Genomic DNA, 22121 nt, shown 5'->3' with positions numbered 1-22121 from the left:
TTGAAAAGTAACTCATAGAGAAAATGGAGATCAAAGAAACAGATTCAATGATTCTGTGGGTAAAACGACATCTTTTTTATTATGTAGTTATCTGCTAAGTCTGAGGAGGAAATAATTCCTGAGATAGTTCTGTGAAAGTAAAGGACAAGACAGACACTTCCATGTGGAATGGCATTGTCCCAGCAGAACCCCTGACCTGCTTTCTGATGTTCATCTTCTGAAATAATACGATTCAAAGAATCCTTCCTGATTTGCATATCTTTTCAATCTGATCGATAAGCCACGAGAATGAGAAAACAGATAACCTTCAAGGCTCATCAATCCCTTGTTTTCAAACAAAGACAGCAAAAGCATATGATGATCAACATTGCAGACCACAGGTGCTAAGTGCAATGGCTTCTGGGTAAATTAAAATACAAATAAGGACCAAGAAAGTTGGAGCCATCTCTAAGAGTCTTTTCTTGGTATTTCCACAGACCATCATTGGGACCATGTCAATAAGGAAAATTGTGAGAAACATCTTTTACTCATGGGTGGCTTTTACAGATTACACTGAGCAAACTGGCATTCGCTATACTATTGTCATATTATATGATTTCCTACATTCAAATTAACCATTGCCTTTTTATACTGCCCCCTGCCTCCCGTCCCCTCCCCGCCCCCTTCATGCACATGCACAGGGAGAAATCATGGTTCCAGATGTGCTGGAGCTAATATGCCCAAAAGAAAAAAAAAATGACTAATCCTTTTCGCAATCGCAGTATGATTGGCATCCTTTATGGGGAGATAACTCATGTGATGTGAACAGCTTGAATTCCTCAGGCAGTTTCTCAACTACAAGCCACCTCCAGTTCTAGTTTAAAATACAAGCCAATCTGCTATTCTGTGCGGCTAATAGTTTAGTTTGATCTGTCTGAAAAGGAAGAGAGCACTGGGGTTTCTTAACCTCACAATTTCTAGAACTTCTTCACCTGGCAAGTGGGCTGTGAGTCAGCAGATGGTTCAAAGTGCAGCCCTCAGTGGTTCTCTTCCAGGCTTACATATAAGCATTTAATTAAAAGAACCAAACACACATTCAGCTCTGCATGTGTTACAGAACAATTAAAGGTGTAGGCTTACTCATAAAAAAAAAAAAAAAAAGATAGCCCCAAAGAGATCTGGACTGTGACCAGCACAGAACAAAGGGCAACCCTACCAAGGTTCTCATTGTTAGACCTCCAGATTCGGGAGACAGCAGTAATGCTTTCTTTTATCAAATGTATATAGCTCAGCCCTGCAAATAGCATCTTCCTTGGAAGTGTTTGGTGCCTCTTTCCATCTGGAATTTTTGTAACTGAGCATAGGTCCACATAAAAGCCAGTTGCTGCTGTTTCCTTTAATATATTACCACAGACCCAGAAGCCAATGCTGTAAAAGCTCTGAAAATGATTCTCTTGAAGGAAAAGCACATTAGTGGGTACTTATTCATGCTCGACTCTAAAAGTGCATGGCCTTTTGGGGTTTGGGTTGTTTTGTTTTTTTTTTGTTTTTTGTTTTCTTTCAAAATTACATTGTGTCAAGCAGAAAGCTTAAAGCTCATGTGTGAAACAGACATACCAGGGAGAGCCTGAGCAAAAGTTGTGATGTGACATGGGTGCCAACCGGTCACTTTCAAGAGTTAGAATTTGGCACTCTCTCTCTTCACAACATAAAAGGAGTGGTAGACACCCCGAGTCTCTCCCAGAGTTCATACTCTTTTGTTCTTCGTGATCAGAGTATCACCAAAATAAGGGCTGCCACCTAGAATAAAAAAGGAAGGATTCTCTGATGCTGAGAAATGTCAAGAAATATATTTCCCAGATAAATTCACAAAAGCTTGTGATTTTTAAAAAGTCTTTAATCAAAATTAAATCTCAATATATTTGTGACTTGCTACAGTGAAAACATACTTCCTGGATAAGTTCAAGGCATGAAAAAAAAAATGTACACCCCTGAGTAACATTTCATGTGACCCAGATGGATGGGCCAGAGAACAGAGGTACTTGTTATCACCACGCCTGGCAACCTGAGTATGATCCTCAAGACTTACATGGTGAAAGGGAAAACAAACTTCTGCATATTGTCCTCTGACTTTCACATATTGTGGTATGTGCATCCATACCTGTGTATATGCATACACAAATTCACACACAACACACACACACTGTATAAATAAATAAATAAATAAATAAATAACAGTAATATATGCTGCACATGGAAAGCTTTCTGATGTGAACACATGACAGGATTATACTGTAGTACTTTCCACAGTTTAGAACTGGTTATGGTAATGCAACATTTTATATATTCCTTAAGCAAGAATAATAAATGAATAATTGATGTGACTGGCTCAATATCTATACACAATGTATTTGTAACAGAAGAAACCTTCCCTTCCCTGAAGACATTGGAAGCAAATCATTTGGTGATGCTTGCCTTAGGTTTATGATTATTTGAGGCCAACTTAAATATATATGGTTTGATTAACCAAACCTCTTGATAAAGTCCTTAATTTGTTTTGTAGTCTTTAGGGAATACATGCCACTAGTGTAGTGGCAAACTCAACTGTTATAGAATTGGCTTTCTTTTGCTTGTTCATAAAAACATAAATTGGATAAATTGATTTTAATGGTATCAAAGTCTTGACTGAAGAACCCTTAAACTCTCAATGAGTTCCTTATGTATCATTTTATTTTTATGAAAACCTGAATACAATTAGTGAAGAATTCACACTGCACAGCAAATTGTTTATTGGAAGTGTTTGAATAGCTTTTCATTGTTCACTGGGTCTATCCTTTGCCTTCTCCACAGATGCATAGCTCTGTCTTACAAGACGTGATATGGTAGAGCAGAAAACTACCCATCACTCATCAGTTCATTCAGTTAACAAACATATCGGAGCATCCCAAGCTCTGGAAGGCATTGAAGACAGATTAACAGAGATAAACAATGGATCTTCCTGTTCCAAAGGTTTAGTAAAAACAGAATTTACCATGTTTCAGTTGCGATCTTTACAGGCTGAAGATTTCATCCCACTGAATTCTAGGAAAAAAACACTTTTACCTTTGTAGATGGTCAGGCCACGTACAACATGAATTCAGATAAATTTAAAAGAATGCTTTTGCTTACAAGGAATGATTATTCATCCTCCTCAAATAAAGGAGTTGAGGGACTCAAGGGGAAAATGGACAAACACCGTATCTTCCCTCATTGCAGCATTGAATTGAGAATTATTGGCAAGGAGCTAAGAATGGAGCCCAATAGACTGAGTCAATCTGGAATGGTAGAGTATAGTGAGAATCTCAGATTCCTAGGATCAAATTCAGGATCTAACATCTTTTTAACCCATCGTTTCTCAATTCTTCAATGTATGTCATGGGATAATGGCTTTTTCTACCCCCATAAAATTACTGTGGTGATTAAGAGATAATATACCACTGAAGGCCAGCATGGCACAAAAGCCCTAGAGGTTCAGTTAGTGGTAGACATACCTAGTAAAATAACCAAGAGTTCTCTAATTGGACTTAAGGCCCACTCAACAAAAAAGAAACCTAGCCTTCAGGGCAAGTGAAGTCAGGAATTTTGGAGAAGAACCTACAATCACTACTTCACTAAACCAGCACAATCCCTAACTACATTGTAACCATTAGTCCTTATACACAGGATGAATGTATTCCACACCCCTCATCAAATAACCATTGGCAACAGACCATTACAGAAACAACAGCCAATTAAAATGCAAAGTCTTTTTATTCCAATAGATACATCTACACAGCAATCCCACACTTAAAGCTTAGGGCACTTTGTGAAAGAGGCGACAGAAAGACTGTAAGAGCCATAGGATCAGGGAGCTTGCTATGAGGTCTTGTCTCCTAGGAATGTCAGAAGCTACATCCATAAAGTCTCAGTCACCAACATGATTGCCTAAACATGAGCTGAAGAAAGACAACAACAACAGCAACAACAGACATGCAAAAGTTGATGGGGCAAAGCCTACAAGACCTCAACCCTATCCCAACACTACACAAAGAACCACAGCCAACTGTGGAATGCTAAGAGTGGGAGAATTAGGCTTCTCTGGGGAAAAGCACACCAATTAGTAAACATTCATATAAGTAACATTATTCAGACTGAGAAGGTTAGACATAGGAGTGTGTGTGTGTGTGTGTGTGTGTGTGTGTGTGTGTGTGTGTGTGTATCATATATACGCAAGCAGTATATATATAATGAATATATATCTATGCATGCAATAACAATTGATAAAAAAGAGGACATGAATTTGAAAGAGAACAAGGAGGCATATACGGAAGGATTTAGAGGGAGGAAAGGGAAAGAAGAAATGCTGTAATTATATAATAATCTCAAAAAAACTTGAAAAGAAAAACGAGATAAAACATCTTCCATAGGACAAAAGCTAGGGCAAAATTTCCGGACTGTGAAACATATTGCTGATCTTAAGAGTTTTCCAAAAATGAAGGTTGGAAAATAGGAACTGACTAAAATGGCTCTTCTCGGTCCACTTTCGCAGAATGCTGAACTGAATCTCAAGTGAAGGAAGCACTCACTAGTCCATCTTTTGACACTTTAGTCCATGTGGACAGCAACTTCCAACATTCATTTTAGTTTTATTTTTTCCAGTTTTCATCACACACACACACACACACACACACACACACACACACACACACACACAACTTGACTTGTGTCATTTAAATTTAAACCGGGAAATGTACATCTCAGCTGATATTATTGCCTTGCTTGCAGAAAGGGAGCCTTATCCTCCACAGAGTGGGCTGCTCTCGGCCTGTCTGTTGGCTCTGGACATTTTGGAAAGTCACGTCCCCTTGTGAATGTCAGTCTCCTCATTAATTTCTATTTATTCTTTTGTTTCCTGAATTCGCCTTTCTTCCTGTTCTTTCACACTTCCTTGATTTATTAAAATGATTCCCTTTAATCCCAGCACTCGGGAGGCAGAGGCAGGTGGATCGCTGTGAGTTCGAGGCCAACCTGGTCTACAAAGTGAGTCTAGGACAGCCAAGGCTACACAAAGAAACCCTGTCTCAAAAAACCAAAAACGAAACAAACAAACAAACAAAATGATTCCCTAACTTAATCTTCATTTTCCAGAATCCACGGATAGAAGAAAACTGACTATGGTTTTATAAGCTTTTCTTTCATTCTGGAGAGATTTGGTGTCAGATAAACTTTCCATATTAGTTTCACTTGTGCCACCATTTCCATGTTAGATTATATCCCTTACTGTGAAGAAAGAAATGGCGACTAATACTGCCCTCTTAATAAAGGCAGGCTCTCTCTATGAAGCCTCAGCCCACCCAGGTCCATCACCGTGACCAGCTCTGATCTCTGTGCTTATGGAACCAACTTCTCCAGCCATGAGCTCTGTTCCTCCCAACCGCATCTTCTCCTGAAAGACAGAAGAAAGTCAGAGCAACAGAAAAGCAGTAACAAAATCCACGTCCATTTCCACATTCTGTTCTGTGCTGTCTGCACTTCTCGTTAGTCCATGCTCAGCCTCACACTGAGCACAGAGATGCTCCCAGCACACCCGTTGACCTTGCCCTCTAGCCCTCCTTTCCTCTGTGCAGTCCACCAGCCAGTGGAGTTTTGTGGATTGTCTCCTCTCCTTTACTGGGACTCTACAGCATGAATTATTTTTAAGTCCTTCATACACTTTAAAACTATATTACTTAAACAATCCCTGTCTTTGCAAAGCACAGATTGCCTTTCAAAGCAGTTCTGTCTAAAAACATATCACTAGGTCTTGGTTTTTCTCCTTCTTTTCCTACTAATAATAACATAACTGGGTAACTTTCTTCCACATTTCACACCACTTCCCCATCCTTAGATGATTCTTCCTCTGTCATTCAGAATGATGTCCAGTGTAGGAGTTTTCCTAACTTCTTCATGCTCTCCCTGAAAAAAAAAAACATATGGCCAGTTAGCAAGTCAGGAATGTTTTAACTGCCCAATTTTTCAATAAATAAGACAGAGGACTTAGCTGACAACTACCTGGACATCTCCCAACCTCAAATTTTACATTGAAAAAACCAAAAAGTAAGCTCAGAGGACTGGGGAGCTAGCTCAGTGGGTAAAGTGCTTATTGCATAAGCACAAAGGCCTGATGCTGGACCCTCAGAATCCACTAAGTTAGCACATATCTGTGGTTGCAGCTGTCCTGTGACAAGATATGAGGTCCTCCAGAAGCCTGGTATCTGGTATATATAGAAAGGTAGATACTGAACGCTGTCCCCTAAAGTTTTCCTCTCCCTTCACATACATGCTGTGGCAGTCATGCATTTGTATTCACCCATGAACAAGCACACACAAAAGAAAATGCCTACAGACATCAGCTACATAGTGGCTGGTATACATCAAACACTGCTTCTGTTCCCTGCCTGTGTGCTTCCTGGCTATATGTCTCCATATTCCAGGCCTCAGATTGATGGCCACACAGGGGAAGGTAGAAGACAACCATAGAATTGGAAGCCAAACACCTAGTGTTGCACTTGCATTTTCTGCCACATTCTAATTGTAAAACCATATATTAAAAAAGAAAAAAATCCTTCATGAGTCCATAGAGTTCAGTTTTAAACGTTAAAAGGAAGATGATATTTATATCAAAAGGCCACTGTAAACATCTAGAAAGAAAATATATGTGTCCATGTGTAGATTTGCACACATATAAACACACATACATTACAAATGGTAACTGGTTCTATAAGAAAATGAATTCATAAAAATGTGCAAACCAAATTATGAATGTTGTTCTCTAGGAATCAGGTTAGACTGAAGCAGTGAGAGGAGAAGGAGAAGAGATTAATAATCTGCCTGCTGTGGTACCTACCTATACATTCAGAATTGTAACTCTTATAACTAAGGAAACTAATTTTAGAAGAACAATTCGCTATAGTCAGAGTATTGCAGTGCACTACCATAATATTAATTTGCTGTACGTGTGTTTATAATGTAACTCTCAGTAGCATTACTCTCTATTATTGTTCCATGCTGTTCAATATGAATAATATGGTTGGCACTGTACTTGAGAGAGTTCCACCCTTGTATCTTAACTCAGCACTATGCCTCCTTTTCCTAGAGTTAACCGTAGCTCCCTTGATTAAACACACAAGCACGGGGGCATGTACAGCCATTCTGAAAACAATGGGAGTAATCAGTTTTTCCTCCTAGTCCGCAGCCTTCCCAAACAGGCTGCAGCTTGCCGTACCTCTCCCCAGTACGGAGAATGTTCATGTTGCTACCTTGTTGGAGCTAATCCATTCTCTTGTGCAGCTTCCCTTGGTTATAAGTGGTTCTCAGACATTCTAGAGCAACCGACATAAAGACACAGGACCTACCAGTCAAAAGACAAGAACGCTTTTTTTTTCTTGAGCACTTCCTTACCGGCCTTTGGGAGAAGAAAAATTCTACAGCTTAGGAGCTGGGCTTCTTCACTTCTAGGAAATGCTGCCTCGGGAGTTTGTTTTGGTTTTCTTTTGTCTTTAAGTTTCCTTCATTGTACGTCTCCCTAGAGAGCTCAGGTTCTGGCGACTCCAACTTGACGATGAGAAAAGCTTTGCATCAAGAAGTAATGGCCTCTCTAGTGCTATCCAGAAACTTCATGGTCAAGCCTCTGCACAGAAAGCAATTACATCACCACAGCTGCCACAGTGCCTCATAATTCTAGTGGAAGTCTAGTACTAGGAGTAATGGCAGTGTCTGTTCAGGGCCACCTGCCCTTTCACTTGCCCTGAGTAAACAAAGAACTATTCCTGTGCCCTGATAAGACAGCATGGGCAAGCCAATCTCTGGAGAAGTTTCCAGTCCTTAGCAGAGAAGAACAGCATCTGGCTGTTCATCCACTCGAGGTCCTGTTTTCCCATTATTTGGTGTGTTCTGTTGCAGATTTTCAGCTGTTCTACAGTAGTTAAGTGAGAGCTACTGGATTTGGAAACTATTTTTGAAAGCTCTGCTTTATCAGTGTTATTTGTAATAGCAGACCAGCTCTCCTCTAGCATGCTGTGCAGCTGTGTATGGGTCTGGTTGCTGGTCTCCTTTGCTACATGAAATGAGGATTAGTTGGTTAATCGGGGCTCATGTCCATTGCTTCATGCTGCTTGTGTTGTGCTCAGAGCGGCCCATTCCAAGCCACTCTCCCTGCATGTCATATGTAAACACAAACTTCAATTGCCAGAAGAAACAATTTTTCCAAGGATGTAAACTTATTCCAATATGTTGTTTTCTAAAATACTAACTTGTTTGTTTATTGAAGTTGACAGAAAATTACATAATTTAGTCAGAAAGAACAGAACTTTCAGAAGCCAGGAAGAACAAAAAAATGCTTTTCTTTTTATTTTATTTATTCATTTATTTACTCTTTATTCTCAAGACTGGGTTTCTCCGTATGTGGCCCTAACTGTCCTGGAACCCCCTTGGTAGACCAGATAGGCCAGGGTGGCCTTGAACTAACAGAGCCCCAGTGTTAGGATTAAAGGCATGCACCACTTGACTCAAAGCAAATTTCTTACTAGATCTGCATATAATCTACTTTGATTTGTGTAAATATATGTATGTATGTATGTATGTATGCATGTATGTATATATGTATGCATGCATGTATTCCATGCAGGACTTCTTGACAAACTAGGAACACTTTCTCTTTTTGTCCTATAATAAAAATATTGGAATGTTGATAGCTGACTTATAAAAATTTCAGAACTTCTTACTCAGTCTAGGCTGTGAACATGTCAAAGTACTCAACCATTCTTAACAATGTCACCAATACTTGATCACTTGATTTGTAATCAAAAATGCCGTAAGAAGAGTGTATCTGTATGCATTCCTATTACAAACTGAAAAAACAAGACATACAAAAAGTTGTTGTAGTTTCAAAAGCTTATCAAACTATGTGACTAAATTTTTAAATAATCTGAATAGAATTCAAGTAAAATTGATTTTTTTCTTTTGCCTAACCTAGATAATAAATGTCTAATTTGGACTGTCCATGTGGCACTCAGTTCCCAAATTAAATTCTTTCAGAAACTGCCATTTTTAGCGAAAGAGGGGGAAGTGAGAATTAAACACCCGGGCTCTTTCTATACAACCACAGCCAAGTTGTCTGAAAACCAAATTTGGCCACCTCACTGTAGTTCATTGTCTCGCTGAGTTATAGCAGGACCCCGGAAACTCAAAACGACCACGTTCTGAGCCTCTGCACAGATTTCATTAGTTGAGCGTCTGGCACAGAGCTTAGGTCCAGACAGTGCCCTCTCATTTTTCATTTTGCCCTTCTCCAAAACATACACTGCCTGCTTTGGGACCTGCTCCCTAATGTCTTAACATGGTATCCAGGAAAGCATCTGGTAAAGGTCTCAAGAAGTGGCTTCCCCACACGAAAACAAAGCTGGTAACAAATGTGAATGGTGTAAATATTTCTTGTGCATAGTCATTTGTTTCTGGGTTTTTTAAAAAGTGCTTCCCTTTTCTTCCTGCTCAGGTGGCAAACCTGCTGAGGCTCTTCCAGATCCCTCAGATAAGCTACGCCTCCACCAGCGCCAAACTCAGCGACAAGTCTCGCTATGATTACTTTGCCAGGACCGTCCCCCCTGACTTCTACCAGGCCAAAGCCATGGCCGAGATCTTGCGTTTCTTTAACTGGACCTATGTGTCCACTGTTGCCTCTGAGGGTGACTATGGGGAGACAGGGATTGAGGCCTTCGAGCAGGAAGCCAGGCTGCGTAACATCTGTATCGCCACTGCTGAGAAGGTGGGCCGCTCCAACATCCGCAAGTCCTACGACAGCGTGATCCGTGAGCTCCTGCAGAAACCCAACGCGCGTGTTGTGGTCCTTTTCATGCGCAGTGACGACTCACGAGAGCTGATCGCAGCAGCCAGCCGCGTGAATGCCTCCTTCACCTGGGTGGCCAGCGACGGTTGGGGTGCGCAGGAGAGCATCATCAAAGGCAGTGAGCACGTAGCCTATGGCGCCATCACCTTGGAGCTGGCGTCTCAGCCTGTTCGCCAGTTCGATCGCTACTTCCAGAGCCTCAACCCCTACAACAATCACCGCAACCCCTGGTTCCGAGACTTCTGGGAGCAGAAGTTTCAGTGCAGCCTCCAGAACAAGAGAAACCACAGACGGGTTTGCGAGAAACACCTGGCAATTGACAGTAGCAACTATGAGCAAGAGTCCAAGATCATGTTTGTGGTGAATGCGGTATATGCCATGGCGCATGCGCTGCACAAAATGCAGCGCACTCTCTGCCCCAACACTACCAAGCTCTGTGATGCAATGAAGATCGTGGATGGAAAGAAATTGTACAAGGATTATTTGCTGAAAATCAACTTCACGGGTAAGCCGGGAACCTTTAAACATCTTCTGTGGTGTAAACAGGTAGATTCGGTTAGGAGCCAAATGCCTCTGCCCCTAACAAGATATCCTTGCTTTAGAAGTTTAGAGTCGCACAAAAGGGGGTTAATAATCTTAAACATTCCAAAATACAGTACAATGATTGCTCTTTGATAGTCTTGTTCATTTTTTGATGAATATCTTGGTTGGTACAGTACATGAAACTGAAAGGCCCCTGGGCTAGGTTGACGGTCCCACTGCGGCAGCCGCTGGGATGGGGCCATGCTACATTGACTGTCTTTTTTGTTAGCTGCAGGAGACGACACGTATGATGGGGGCATTTAATCTTCTGCTGTGGAATTGGCAACTGTCTAAGGAACATGAATTCTAAGCTCTCCTTGTGGAGGATTTGAGCAAAAAGAATCTCATAACTGTCACAGTGGGTGAGAAAAAGTCACTTTTCCCAGAGCCTAATTAGGGACAGAATAGGAAAGACAATCAGACCATGGTGACTACCAAGCAGTGTGGTTTATTTCTTCTGCTATACAGAAACAGTCCCTTGGGGTTTTAGAAGTGTGCATTCTCTCAAACTGGATTATAAAAATGCACATATTCTCCGTTATCCTAAATAGAAGCGAATTGAAGACTGATTGAAGTCATTCTGATCAGAAGTAACTATCCAAGTGCCTCCAAAAAGAATATTGCATCCTTCACCTACTTCTAAATATGGCATAAATATTTCTAAATACTGTTTCACATTATCAACATACTAAAAACAGTCTTTGGGTTTGCGTTCGCACATGTGATATTAGCTCATTGACATTCTATGACTCTGAGGACTTAAAGCTAAACTATAAAGTAATAAGTATCACTTATTATAGTGATCAAGGGTGCTCATATGCCTACACTATTAAAATTCTCCCATGCCACTAGGTACTGAATCTGGTCTTCACAATCAATTTCAATTCATCACCCAAGATCTGGAAGTTTGTGTGCTTAAATCCCCTGTTCTGGAATAACTAGAGTTCTCACAGTTCCTCTGTAGGTGGTCCCCCAAGAACTCAAGTACCCAGCAACATTATTAACAGTAATGAGGAAAGACCTTTGGCCAGTGGCTTCTATTCCAAAGTTTCCATAGATTTCATGGCAGCCTTGAAAATAAGCACACATATTCCATTGAGAAGTTTTGCTTATTTTCTGCCCTTGATTCTCCCCAAAGGACTAAAGTAATGGACGTGAGTCAAGTCAGCATCCTTCTTATCCATCTGATGCATGCAACCTCTTACCACAAGAATGATCATAAGAAGTACTGAAGACTGTGCATTTCCTATTCTTTATGTGTGTGTCAGTTAATATAGAAACACACAGCTGCCACAACAACAATTTTTAAAAAGGTTACTAGTAAATTATCATTCATCTCATGGATCTCTTATCGATTTCTACTGGCATCTCCGAAGGAATATGAAAAGACCATAAGGTCAATACCAAAAGGCATCTTCACTTCAAATACATATGAGCTTTCCATAAAGACCTAATTCTTAAAAATAGTTGTCTAAGTATGCACCCCCTCAAAGCAACCTTTGAGATAAAATTTGTCTTTATCCTCCACATATATTAATTGTCTGCAATATTCTCTTTGTCTCTCAATTTGAGAATATATACAACATATTCATTCATTAACAACCAAAACAAATGACATTCAGATTTCACAGAGCCTTTGTATGATAACCGCAGCATTTTCCTTCCTCTGACTGCTCGGGTCATAAAAAGCAGAGGAAAGTGAAGAAATAAGGCCACAATTTAGATAAATAAAACAATTTTTTTCTCTGTCTTGTTCAATTACCGGTTTCAATGCTACAATTCTCTTTGCCTGTGCAAGGCCTCACCACAAAGTGCCATTCTGGCCTTCTCAATTAGACATTACCCAGCACTCCACATTTGTGAAGTGAGTAGGAGAGTGAAAAACAGATTTAAACTACAGAAAACACAGGTAATTTAGACTAGCCACAAAATAAATGTGCTTGGAAATAAGAATTCCATGCCCAAAGTGCATTACAAAGGTACCAAGCTAAAAATAATTGTCTAACATGATATTTTTAAAAATAAAGAATGAGTCCAGTCCTTCACTTTATAAGAATATATATAAAATAAAATAGAATGAAGGTTTTAGAATTACATATCTAGTTTGTGGTAGTGTGTGTGTATATGTGTGTGTGTGTGTGTGTGTGTGTGTGTGTGTGTGTTACTGAGTATTTCTGTGTGTGGTATATACACATGGAAGTGTACACTTGTGCTGGCAGGTACAGGTGCATGTATGTCTTATCACTGTGTATCTGTACGTATGTGTGTTGATGTCACATGTCTTCTTCAAGTATTGTCTGCCTTATTTTTTGAGACAGACTCTCTCACTGCATTGGGAACTCATCATTTTGGCTACGCTGTGTAGCCAATGAGCTTCATGGATCTTTTCCTTCTCAGCACTAAGGTTACAGATAAGTCCCACACAGCTGATTATTGTGTGTGTGCTAGATCCAAACTCACATACTCATGCTTACATGGAAGGTATTTACTGATTAGACTATCTCCCTAGCTCTACATCTATACATATATTCTAAGGCTTGGAACTAGGTACAAGATTATAAGCATTTATACAATGGTACTGTACTGCCTTAATTAAAAATTACCAAAGGAAATTCTTTTTATTTTGTTACCAACTGCAAAATCAGATGCATTTTGTATTTCTTTTCTGAAATAATATCTGGTTTTCTCACTTGAATATTGATGCAGGGGAGTAGGTATGGTAGTCAACACTAAGCTGGCACTACCACATCTGCCCAGTTGGGTTCAAAAGTCCTCTTCCTGCCATCCGCTTCTAACAAGCACTTCCAATACTCGGTAAATGGACGAAGACTATCAATTCTATAGTAGCTATATTTTTTATAGGACTTTGGCCACATAAACCCTGGTGGTTTGCTATGCCCCAGCTAGGTGGTCCCTGTATTGGTTGGCATAAGTCTTATGAAGTTGACTTAGTTTGGACATTCACTTTGCTAAATAGATTTAACAGACGTATGTGTATCAAATTTTCTGCTAAATAGCAAACTCTCATGGCATGGGATAGAACCACTGCTCACCTCTCTAGACAAATCCGCAGTTCCTTTTTCCTTGCATGGAGATCGTGTACAGTTTTCCAGACATGCCATGCCTTCTCTTTCACCTTCCTACCCTGCGAGCAGACTAATTCCTCCCCCTGGAGCATTCTTACCTCCCCCTCATCTGCCTCATCTGCATTCTGTCATGTCCTTTACTTTATACCTTTCATCCAGGCATCCAACATATCTTGCAGGCTTCACCTTCCAAATTCATGGATTATCCAAATTCACTGATCTCCTCAGTGGCTCCTTGCATGGTCCAAACCACCAACCTCTTCAGCGATTTGGTCCAAACCAACAGAGCCTTATAAACGCTTCACTCTTGCCCACCCACCCACCACCTATCCTCTAAGCAACAGCAGAACAGAACAAGTGCCTCACCTGCTCCAAGCCCTTTGAGAAGTCCTCCCTCTTTGTTCATTGTCATCTGATAACATATCCCACGCAGGCCCTGTAAGTCCAACCTGAGTTGTCCCTCCCTGCCCTCACTGCTTATCTTTCATAGCCTCTTTCCAGCTTCCCTCCAGCCCCACCTCACCCTAGGGTATGGAGGCTTGCTGTCTGCCTGCATGTCCACTGCATGAAATTCTACCCTACACACCCTGAGGTCAAGAAGTTCCTCTACTTTCTTTGTGTCTTCACTTAAATGTCACTTTCACGCGAAGACTCGCTCTTAAAATTGCAGTACATCCCTCCTCAGTCTACTTCCCGTCACCCATGTCCCTTTAACCTGTCTTACATTTTACCCTGTAGGTGGTTGCTCTGTCATATGTATTGTCTTTTATTGCCTTTATGTTTATTCCTTATTGTTTTAGCCTCACAAAATAAGTACGGTGAAAACAAAACCGATTGCCTATTTAATTCGAGGATGCATCTCAAATGTGATGTTACACAGTAAATATCGACTCTGAACAGCATTTCATACTCAAAGTCATGGTTTCTTACCATCTGTTCAAAGTAAGCTTTTTCTTTCATTTTTTTGAGGCTATAATATAACTACATCATTCTCCCCCTCCCTTTCCCCTCAATAGCCAATCCCTGGGTTCGTCTCTCCCCAGGAAGACTGTTTCTCCTGCTCTCAGCATTCCTTGGTTGCTTGTATTCTTTATGTAGGGTTGAACCCTTCTAGGTCCGACTATCCAGTGGGTCTATTAGTGTTGGATACTTTCACAGAAAACCGTCACAGATCAAAATGTGAAGTTATGGAGTCCAATTCCAATGGCTACAACTACAGTACAACTCCTGCATGTAAGGCTCAGAGAGAATTGTGCAAGAATGGTGGAAAGAAAGCCAGGCATGGTGGCGCACGCCTTTAATCCCAGCACCCGGGAGGCAGAGACAGGCAGATCACTGTGAGTTCGAGGCCAGCCTGGTCTACAAAGTGAGTCTAGGGCAGCCAAGGATACACAGAGAGACTCTATCTCGAAAAAAATCCTAAATAAATAAATAAATAAATATAAACAAATAAAGTGGTGGAAAGAATATAGGTGCCCAAGGAATACAATGTTTGCTATAAGACTGTGTCTCCTACTAATGTCAGAAACTACAGCCATAAAGTCTCAAGAACATGACTACTTGAATTATAAGGTCTTTAAAGGCACAGAACATTTCATCTCTCCTTTTAAATATCCAGCACAATTTCCACCATGTAGCAAGTGGAAAGTGTACTCTAGGAAAGTTTACTGAAGGAACAAGGTGTTAGAAAAATAACCATCACGTTGATAATATGATTCTTTTGTGATATTTTAATATGTATTCTTCATTAAAAGTAGATATCAAAGAGAAGTGTTCTGTATGATTTCTGAGGTGGTTTGCTTTAATGTAATCATTCTCCCTTGATATTTCAAAAATTAAATATCATTAGAGCTTGAAGTGTTCTATCAGTTTCATACAGATAGCCCTCAAATGGCTTGCTCAAGGTCATTTATTGGGTAAATGGTAAATGCACCACACCGAATCCTATGTTGCTTTGACACATTAGCGAAGACTGTGATTTGTTGAGGGCTTTGATTCAAAGCACCTATGATGTCTGTATGTTGGCAAAATGCCTACTAAAGGAACATAAGGGCTAGTGAATGGGTTTAAACTGTGTTTTCTAAGTTCCTTTTTCTCATCCTGCTGATGCTCCTTGGTTTGCTTTCTCATCTGATGATTCGTCAACCACCGACACTTTTAGAGGCAGCACTAAAGTCAAAACCTTAAGATATTCTAAAAACATGAACTTTAAAGGCACCTTTTAATTATTAAAAAAAAAATCTGTGTAAGAGAGTCCTTACATACATAATTCTAAAATTGGTATTAAATAAGAATTATTTTTATGTTATGTGACATTCTATACTAATTAGAATAAAATTTTTTGTATGCCTTAGGTAAAAGAAAAACTTAAAGTAGAACTCAGCTGTCACCATGACATGGTAACTACAATACATCCCGTTTAAAAGAAAGTGAAAGATCTGTCTCTTCCCTGATGCCCAGCCAGAGGTACACTGCCAGGCTGGAGTGGGTATTACCTCGGGAGCCATTCACAACAGTCACTGCCTGGTGTGAGTTCAGGAGGCCAACACAGTGAGGGCTGAGAGATGTAAGAGACACGTATCCAAGATCACATAGCGACTATTGACTGTCAAAGACTTGATTTACTCAATCATTCCATGTGTGCTTCAATATTATGTTAAGATCTCGAGATGTAGGAAATAAGACAGATTCCCTCCCTGTACACAGAGGGCACCCCCCCCCCCCGTGTCTAGTCTTGAGAACCCTAAAGTAAATCAAATAAATTATGAGGAGCTACGGGTGTTAGTGAGCTCCCCTAGTCTTTTTGTTCTGTTTGATTTGAGTGTTGGCTTTAGATGGGGAAACTACTGTGTATCTTACTCTCAGAAAATGCCTCCAAATTCCATGACCAAAGCTTAGTTCCATACCTTCGCTTACCAGTGATGAGGAGGGTTCCCTCATCATGGCAGACTGATAGTTAGAACTGGATAGGATAAACAGGCAAGGTAGGCTGTAAAAATCTATAACTATTTATATGGTTGTTTACTGGCTTTCTCTCCTACTATGTCTTGGTACTGTAAAAAGAAAGGCTGCTGAGATCACAGAATCAGAGCCTGCTTGATATGGCTCTTATGTTTACAACTCTCAACACTAGGAAGAGAGAAGCACAGTAGGAAAATGGGAGTGCAGCCCTGCTGCCCCTTCACCTCTGCATCTGACTCATCCAATAGGAACAAAGATCACAGTTGGGACTATAACTGCCTAGCCGCAGGCAGGAAGGGCATATTTTCTGGGACATTGCACTTCAAGGAATACATTTTAACTGGCCCCCACCCAGCAAGACTTTCCTCTTGAAAAGTACAGGGCCATCCAAGGCACAGTGAGGAAGCCAAAATGGTAATGGCCACATCTTTAGATGAATGGGCTTTGAAGTCCCTGAAAGAGCAAACTGCACTTGATCTTGCTTCCTTCACTGGCACATGCGTAGTTCCCACCGAAGCACAGACACTGCCTCGGCTCTTGAGATCAGAAGCATTTCCAAACGCAAAGGCAAATCTCCAGTATGTCTTTCTTCTCCTTTCTTCTTGGCCAGCTTCCTGCGGTCCTAAGAATAAGATTTAACTTCTCAAAGGGCACCACGAATGTCGTCACTTACTTGTTTATGCACTGCAGATCTGTGCGCTCCCATCCCGGGAGCTTCAGAAATGATTCCCATTTTAAGGCTGTGAGGTTGTGAACAGAAACCTCTAGGAAATGTAGCACCTGACTGGCACCTATGTTTCCCACTATGGTATCTTTCTCATTAATATTCTCATTGTAGTTGCTATTATTATCACTGTTTCAGAATTCTTAATTATCCTGACTTATGCACATAACTATCCTACCAGTGAAACAGGAAGTTGTAGTCCTTCCCGATGAGATAAGTGAGAAATGGTTTCAACGCCACCCCTCAGGCACCTCCCTCCCCCTCCCCCCACCTCTCACACACACACACATACTGCATAGCTTAGTCACACAAACAATACAAAAGAACGTTAAAGGCTGGAAAATATCTTGATCATATGTTAATACACCTAATACATTGCTTTAAAAAAAAATCAGTCCATCTTCTTTTCCAAACAGTTTGGACATCTTTTTATATTATGCCACAACAATCTGTCTTCTAAAAGACTCTGGTTTGGAAATATTGTCACAGTAAAACTGAAAAAAAAATATTTTGTGACCACTTTCATGTACCTCTCTCTAAGCTACGCTTCTTCAATAAGTTACAGGAAAGCCAGGCATGGAGAAAGAGTTCAAAAACATCCTGTCAAGGCAGCCGTCTGTTAAATAGAAGGATTTTCCATACAGAATTTGAAGGGGTTAGATTGTCATGTGATGGGTCCAGGCCAATAAGGGAAATCCTTCCCAGAATTAAATTAGCAAAGCTTCTCAAGAACCAAGTGTGGTGCTCATAATGCCTGAGCAGTGGGCACAGCTTCTGGAGGTAAGGGATGCCTGCATGATATCATAAAGAGCGTGCCTGAGGGCAGCACGTGTCTGGGTGACCGTACACCCTTCTGCTGTTTATTTTGGAATATAACAAGGATCCACAGTATCCTTAGTCACTTTGTAGGATATCCGCAGGAAAGCTTAGATTCTAAAAGTTGTTTCCTCCAATTCCTGACCCTGTGACTGAAGCAACCTGGGCACTTTATCTGTGTCTTGTTTATCCAAACCTATGGGAGTCAACATAAATTGGAATCTGGCAGAGTCTTAGGAAGTTAGTGATAACATTTTAGAATGCTCAAATATTTAATTCTATCAAGAAGCATAAACAAGTTTACTTGCACAATTAATACATCTTAAATTTGCAAACTAGCGTCTCAACTGACCCATGACTCATAGCAATGAACATTTGAAAGTAAACATATTTGGACAAAAGGCTATACTGCATGATACACTATAGCTTCTGCAACAATATATTTTGTTTGCCTGATTGTTTTATTTTACTGGGAGGAAGAGAGGGATTTTGGTGCATGATATGTAAATCATAGATCAATAAAAAGTTCAAAAAAGATATTATCACAATACACATGAGCCAACTAAGCCAGATTTTGATTAGGTATTCCAAGATTTGGTCCTTAATATTAACCTGCCCATTCTCTGTGCTCTGTTCTTTCAGCAGTAAATAACACAATTTGTCAAGTATAGTGCACAAATGGAAACTTACATCAGTTCAGTGCACTTTAATTAATTAGCCAATTCAGAAGAGATAATTGGTTTGTGTTCAATTGTAAACTTTATCTCGTACTGAACCCAAGTATAGAAGAAAAGTTCCAGAATCGTTGATCTGGGTTATTTATATTTTTTCTTGAGGCAGGATTATATGCTCTATGCCAATAGTAAGCCAGCTGTTTTCTAGAGATCACATGCTTTACCAGAACAAGCACAAACTGGTTCATGATGAAACAAAAACAGGATTGGAACCTGAGTGGTGTAAAGCTAGCCCTTTTATAATATTTTTAAAAAGATGTACAGGATTTGTGGATAATTGGTGACATATACATCATCAACACATCATAATATCATTGTGAAACTTTTTAGGACATTTTTAGAATTTAATTTAAATAAAAACAGTACTGTGTAAAATGAAAATCAAGACTACATCTGGAAATATGTGTATATACATATATGTATGTAGTAGCCATCAATGAAAAAACATGAATTTGAAAGACAATAAGCAGGGGCATATGGGCAGGTTTGAAGGGAGGGAAAGATATGGAGAAATGATGTAATTATAGTATAATCTATAAAAGAAAGGAAAAATCTTGGGCCAAGGAGATAGCTCAGTGGATGGCATCCTTGTTATAGACACTTGGGGACCTGAGTTCACCTCTCCAGAAACTCCACAAAAGTCAGACACAGCAGTATGCACCCTACACCGAAGAGGCAGATGCAGAACTCCTGGAGGCCGACTGTCATCCATTCTAGCTGAAATAGCAATCCTAAGGCTCAGCGAGAGATGCTGTCACCCCAAAAATAAAATAGAAAGTGATAGAGTAAGATGGCCAATGTCAACATCTGGCCTCCACACAAGGAGGCACAGATGGATGCACTTGCACACATGTGCACACACAATATACGTGAGAAATTGGTTCAACCCTCACATAGCTTAGCAACTAGTATGGTCATTGAGAGAATCATAATTCCTACATAGTGCAGCAGTTCATCGTGAGCATCTTAAAAGAGGGTAAGTTGTACAGCATATAAATTCAAAAGAGAAATCACAATGAATTGGCTGTCCGAAAAGACTTCTTAAATGACAAGAGGCTGAATATGACAAAGGTTTTGTTAAAAGTGAAGAGAAAGAAGAAGAATTTCCAGGTGGATCAACACAGATATATCTATAATTTTTAAAAACTGATGTATTGGTGTGCTTTTATATACTAAATCTCAAGTATATATTTCAGAAACCTTGAATTAAAACCATGCACATGTCCCACAATGATACAGCAGTCAATTTATCTTCACCATAAACCTCTAACCTGAAAGGGGAAAAAAGCTTGGCTCTTATTGCTTACTTATGGCCTAACAATAGCCATAATGTGTATTTTGTTTGTTATTTTTTCACAATAATTCTGCTGGAGAAGCAGACATTTTTTTTTTATTTTTATTTTTATTTTTTGCTTTATAAGTCTGAGGCTCAAAGTAGTTAAATTTCTTTCTCAAACTAGCTGCCAAACCTAACCAAGTTCATCTCTTGGGCTACTACTCCTGAGGAGAAAAAAAATTTAAAAAGGTTCATACCTGGAAAGAAAACTTGGGTAATGCACACTGACATTGGTTCAGCTTACTGAGAGCACTTAATATAATAACAAATGATTGCCCCAATATTCAGTATCCAAAGGCATATTTGTTAACTCTTTCTCTAACTGCCATAACTGTGGCTTCAGCATGGAATGAGTCATCGCACAGACTCCCACTTTGCTGTTTCCTCCAAGAGCATCCAATTGCACTGAATCAATATCTGCAACACTACCTTTATTTCCGAAAATCAATAGTAAATTGCAAGAACAAATAAATAATCACCGTGTGCTCAATGCTATTTAAGACTACATTTTTCTTCCTTATCACCTCATTCTTTCATTCTACCACAAGATGCTTCCATGCAGAATTAAAAGTAAATAGACAGAAAAAAGAAAAAATACTGGATATGAAATCCTACAGTTGCCCATCAAGACTAAAAGTTTTGTGGGATGGTTTAATATGTGTGCGGTAGAGGGTGGTGATTTGGTTTTTAGAACATGCAACAATTCGAGTTTGTTTTAGAATACACTATTATACAAGATCTCGTGACTTGAAACTTTAAAGGACCACCTACTATGGAAGTTTTGGGGTCTTTTTGAGACAGAACCTCACCGTATAGCCTTGACTGGACTGGCACTTACTCTGTAGACCAGGCTAGTCTTAGATCAATAGATATCCACCTGCTTCTTACTCCTAAGTACCAGAATTAAAGGTATACACCACCGTGTCCGTTGGAAGTTTTGCTTATAGTCTACCCAGTTATCACCAGTCCCATTGCAGCATGGCTGTGGCAGCTCTGTGAGGGACTTACATCCCTGGGCCCAAAAGGAATAGAAGTGATAAAACCTTAAATCTTCGTAGTATCCATTTTAATGACAGTGGAAAATAATTTATAATGTATATATTTATAACTTCCCTGATGTTCACTAAGAATTTTATGACGTCTTCAACAGTATTTTAGATATAAAAGTATAGGTAAAATAGTTCTGAAAAGAGTGCTTAGTGCCATATATTCCCTTCCTGACTTTGCCTACCCTTGGGTCTCCCTAAAAACTTAACATGTATATAGACAACGTGTCTTCTGTTTAGTCTCCTCTTTTTTAGTGGAGAAGTTTATTAAATTCTTTTTTCTCCCTTTTGTCTTGTAAAGATCTTTTTGTTTGTTTCATGAATTTATTTCTTTCTTGTGAGTGTGTTTCCTTTTTGTTTGCTTGTTTGTCAGTGCTGGGGGCAGGAAGAGCCCAGGGTCTCCTATGTGTTGGACAACTGCATCTTATAAGTCTTTGATTCTCAATTAGTAACTCAACAACATGGGGAAGTGGTAGTGTTATACTTAATGCTCTTGGTTTGGGGAAATTTATGTGATAATTTTAAATACTGTGACAATAGTAAAAGTGTTGTTACAGGCTTTTAAAAGTAAAGTAAGTTCACTAATTTGTTGATAATGATGAGAAAACAGGAGTTATTTATCCCAGTGTTTTTTTATTTACTGTCTACTAGACCAAAGAGATGTAATTAGTTAATATGATCCTGAGTCTAAAAGTCCATCCCTTTATCTTGTATCCCAAGCAACACTGTACCAAGGAGTTTATTTTAGTGTTCTTCATGTTTGATGGTCCCTTATAAGAACTCACTCAGTTAACAATCTAAAAGAATGGCATTGCTAAAAGTTGAAAGCTCTCAAATGCTAGATTGGTTATAATAATAAATGTTCACACAGCACTTTAGCTCACTCCTACTTTGGCTTTTTGAGGTGGTTTTTCACTATCTTCCCAAGCTGGTTTGGAACCAATGCTACTCCTCTT

The 22121-nt window shown here is 39.7% G+C and overlaps 1 protein-coding gene across 2 annotated transcripts in view; it reads left to right on the top strand.

Moving 5' to 3' along the window:
• GRM3 (glutamate metabotropic receptor 3) overlaps positions 1-22121 on the top strand; it is a 213888-nt gene that overhangs the window by 132584 nt on the left and 59183 nt on the right. For both annotated transcript variants that reach the window (XM_084784384.1, XM_084784383.1), the window contains one exon: positions 9530-10385. In XM_084784384.1, the coding sequence (XP_084640510.1) occupies positions 9530-10385 (856 nt within the window). The remainder of the gene's footprint in view (positions 1-9529; positions 10386-22121) is intronic.

Source organism: Acomys minous (genome assembly GCF_964271855.1).
Source record: "Acomys minous genome assembly, chromosome: 6".
Taxonomy (NCBI): Eukaryota; Metazoa; Chordata; class Mammalia; order Rodentia; family Muridae; genus Acomys; species Acomys minous.
Note: the sequence above shows the minus strand (reverse complement) of the source record. Positions and strands in the feature narration are given on the sequence as shown.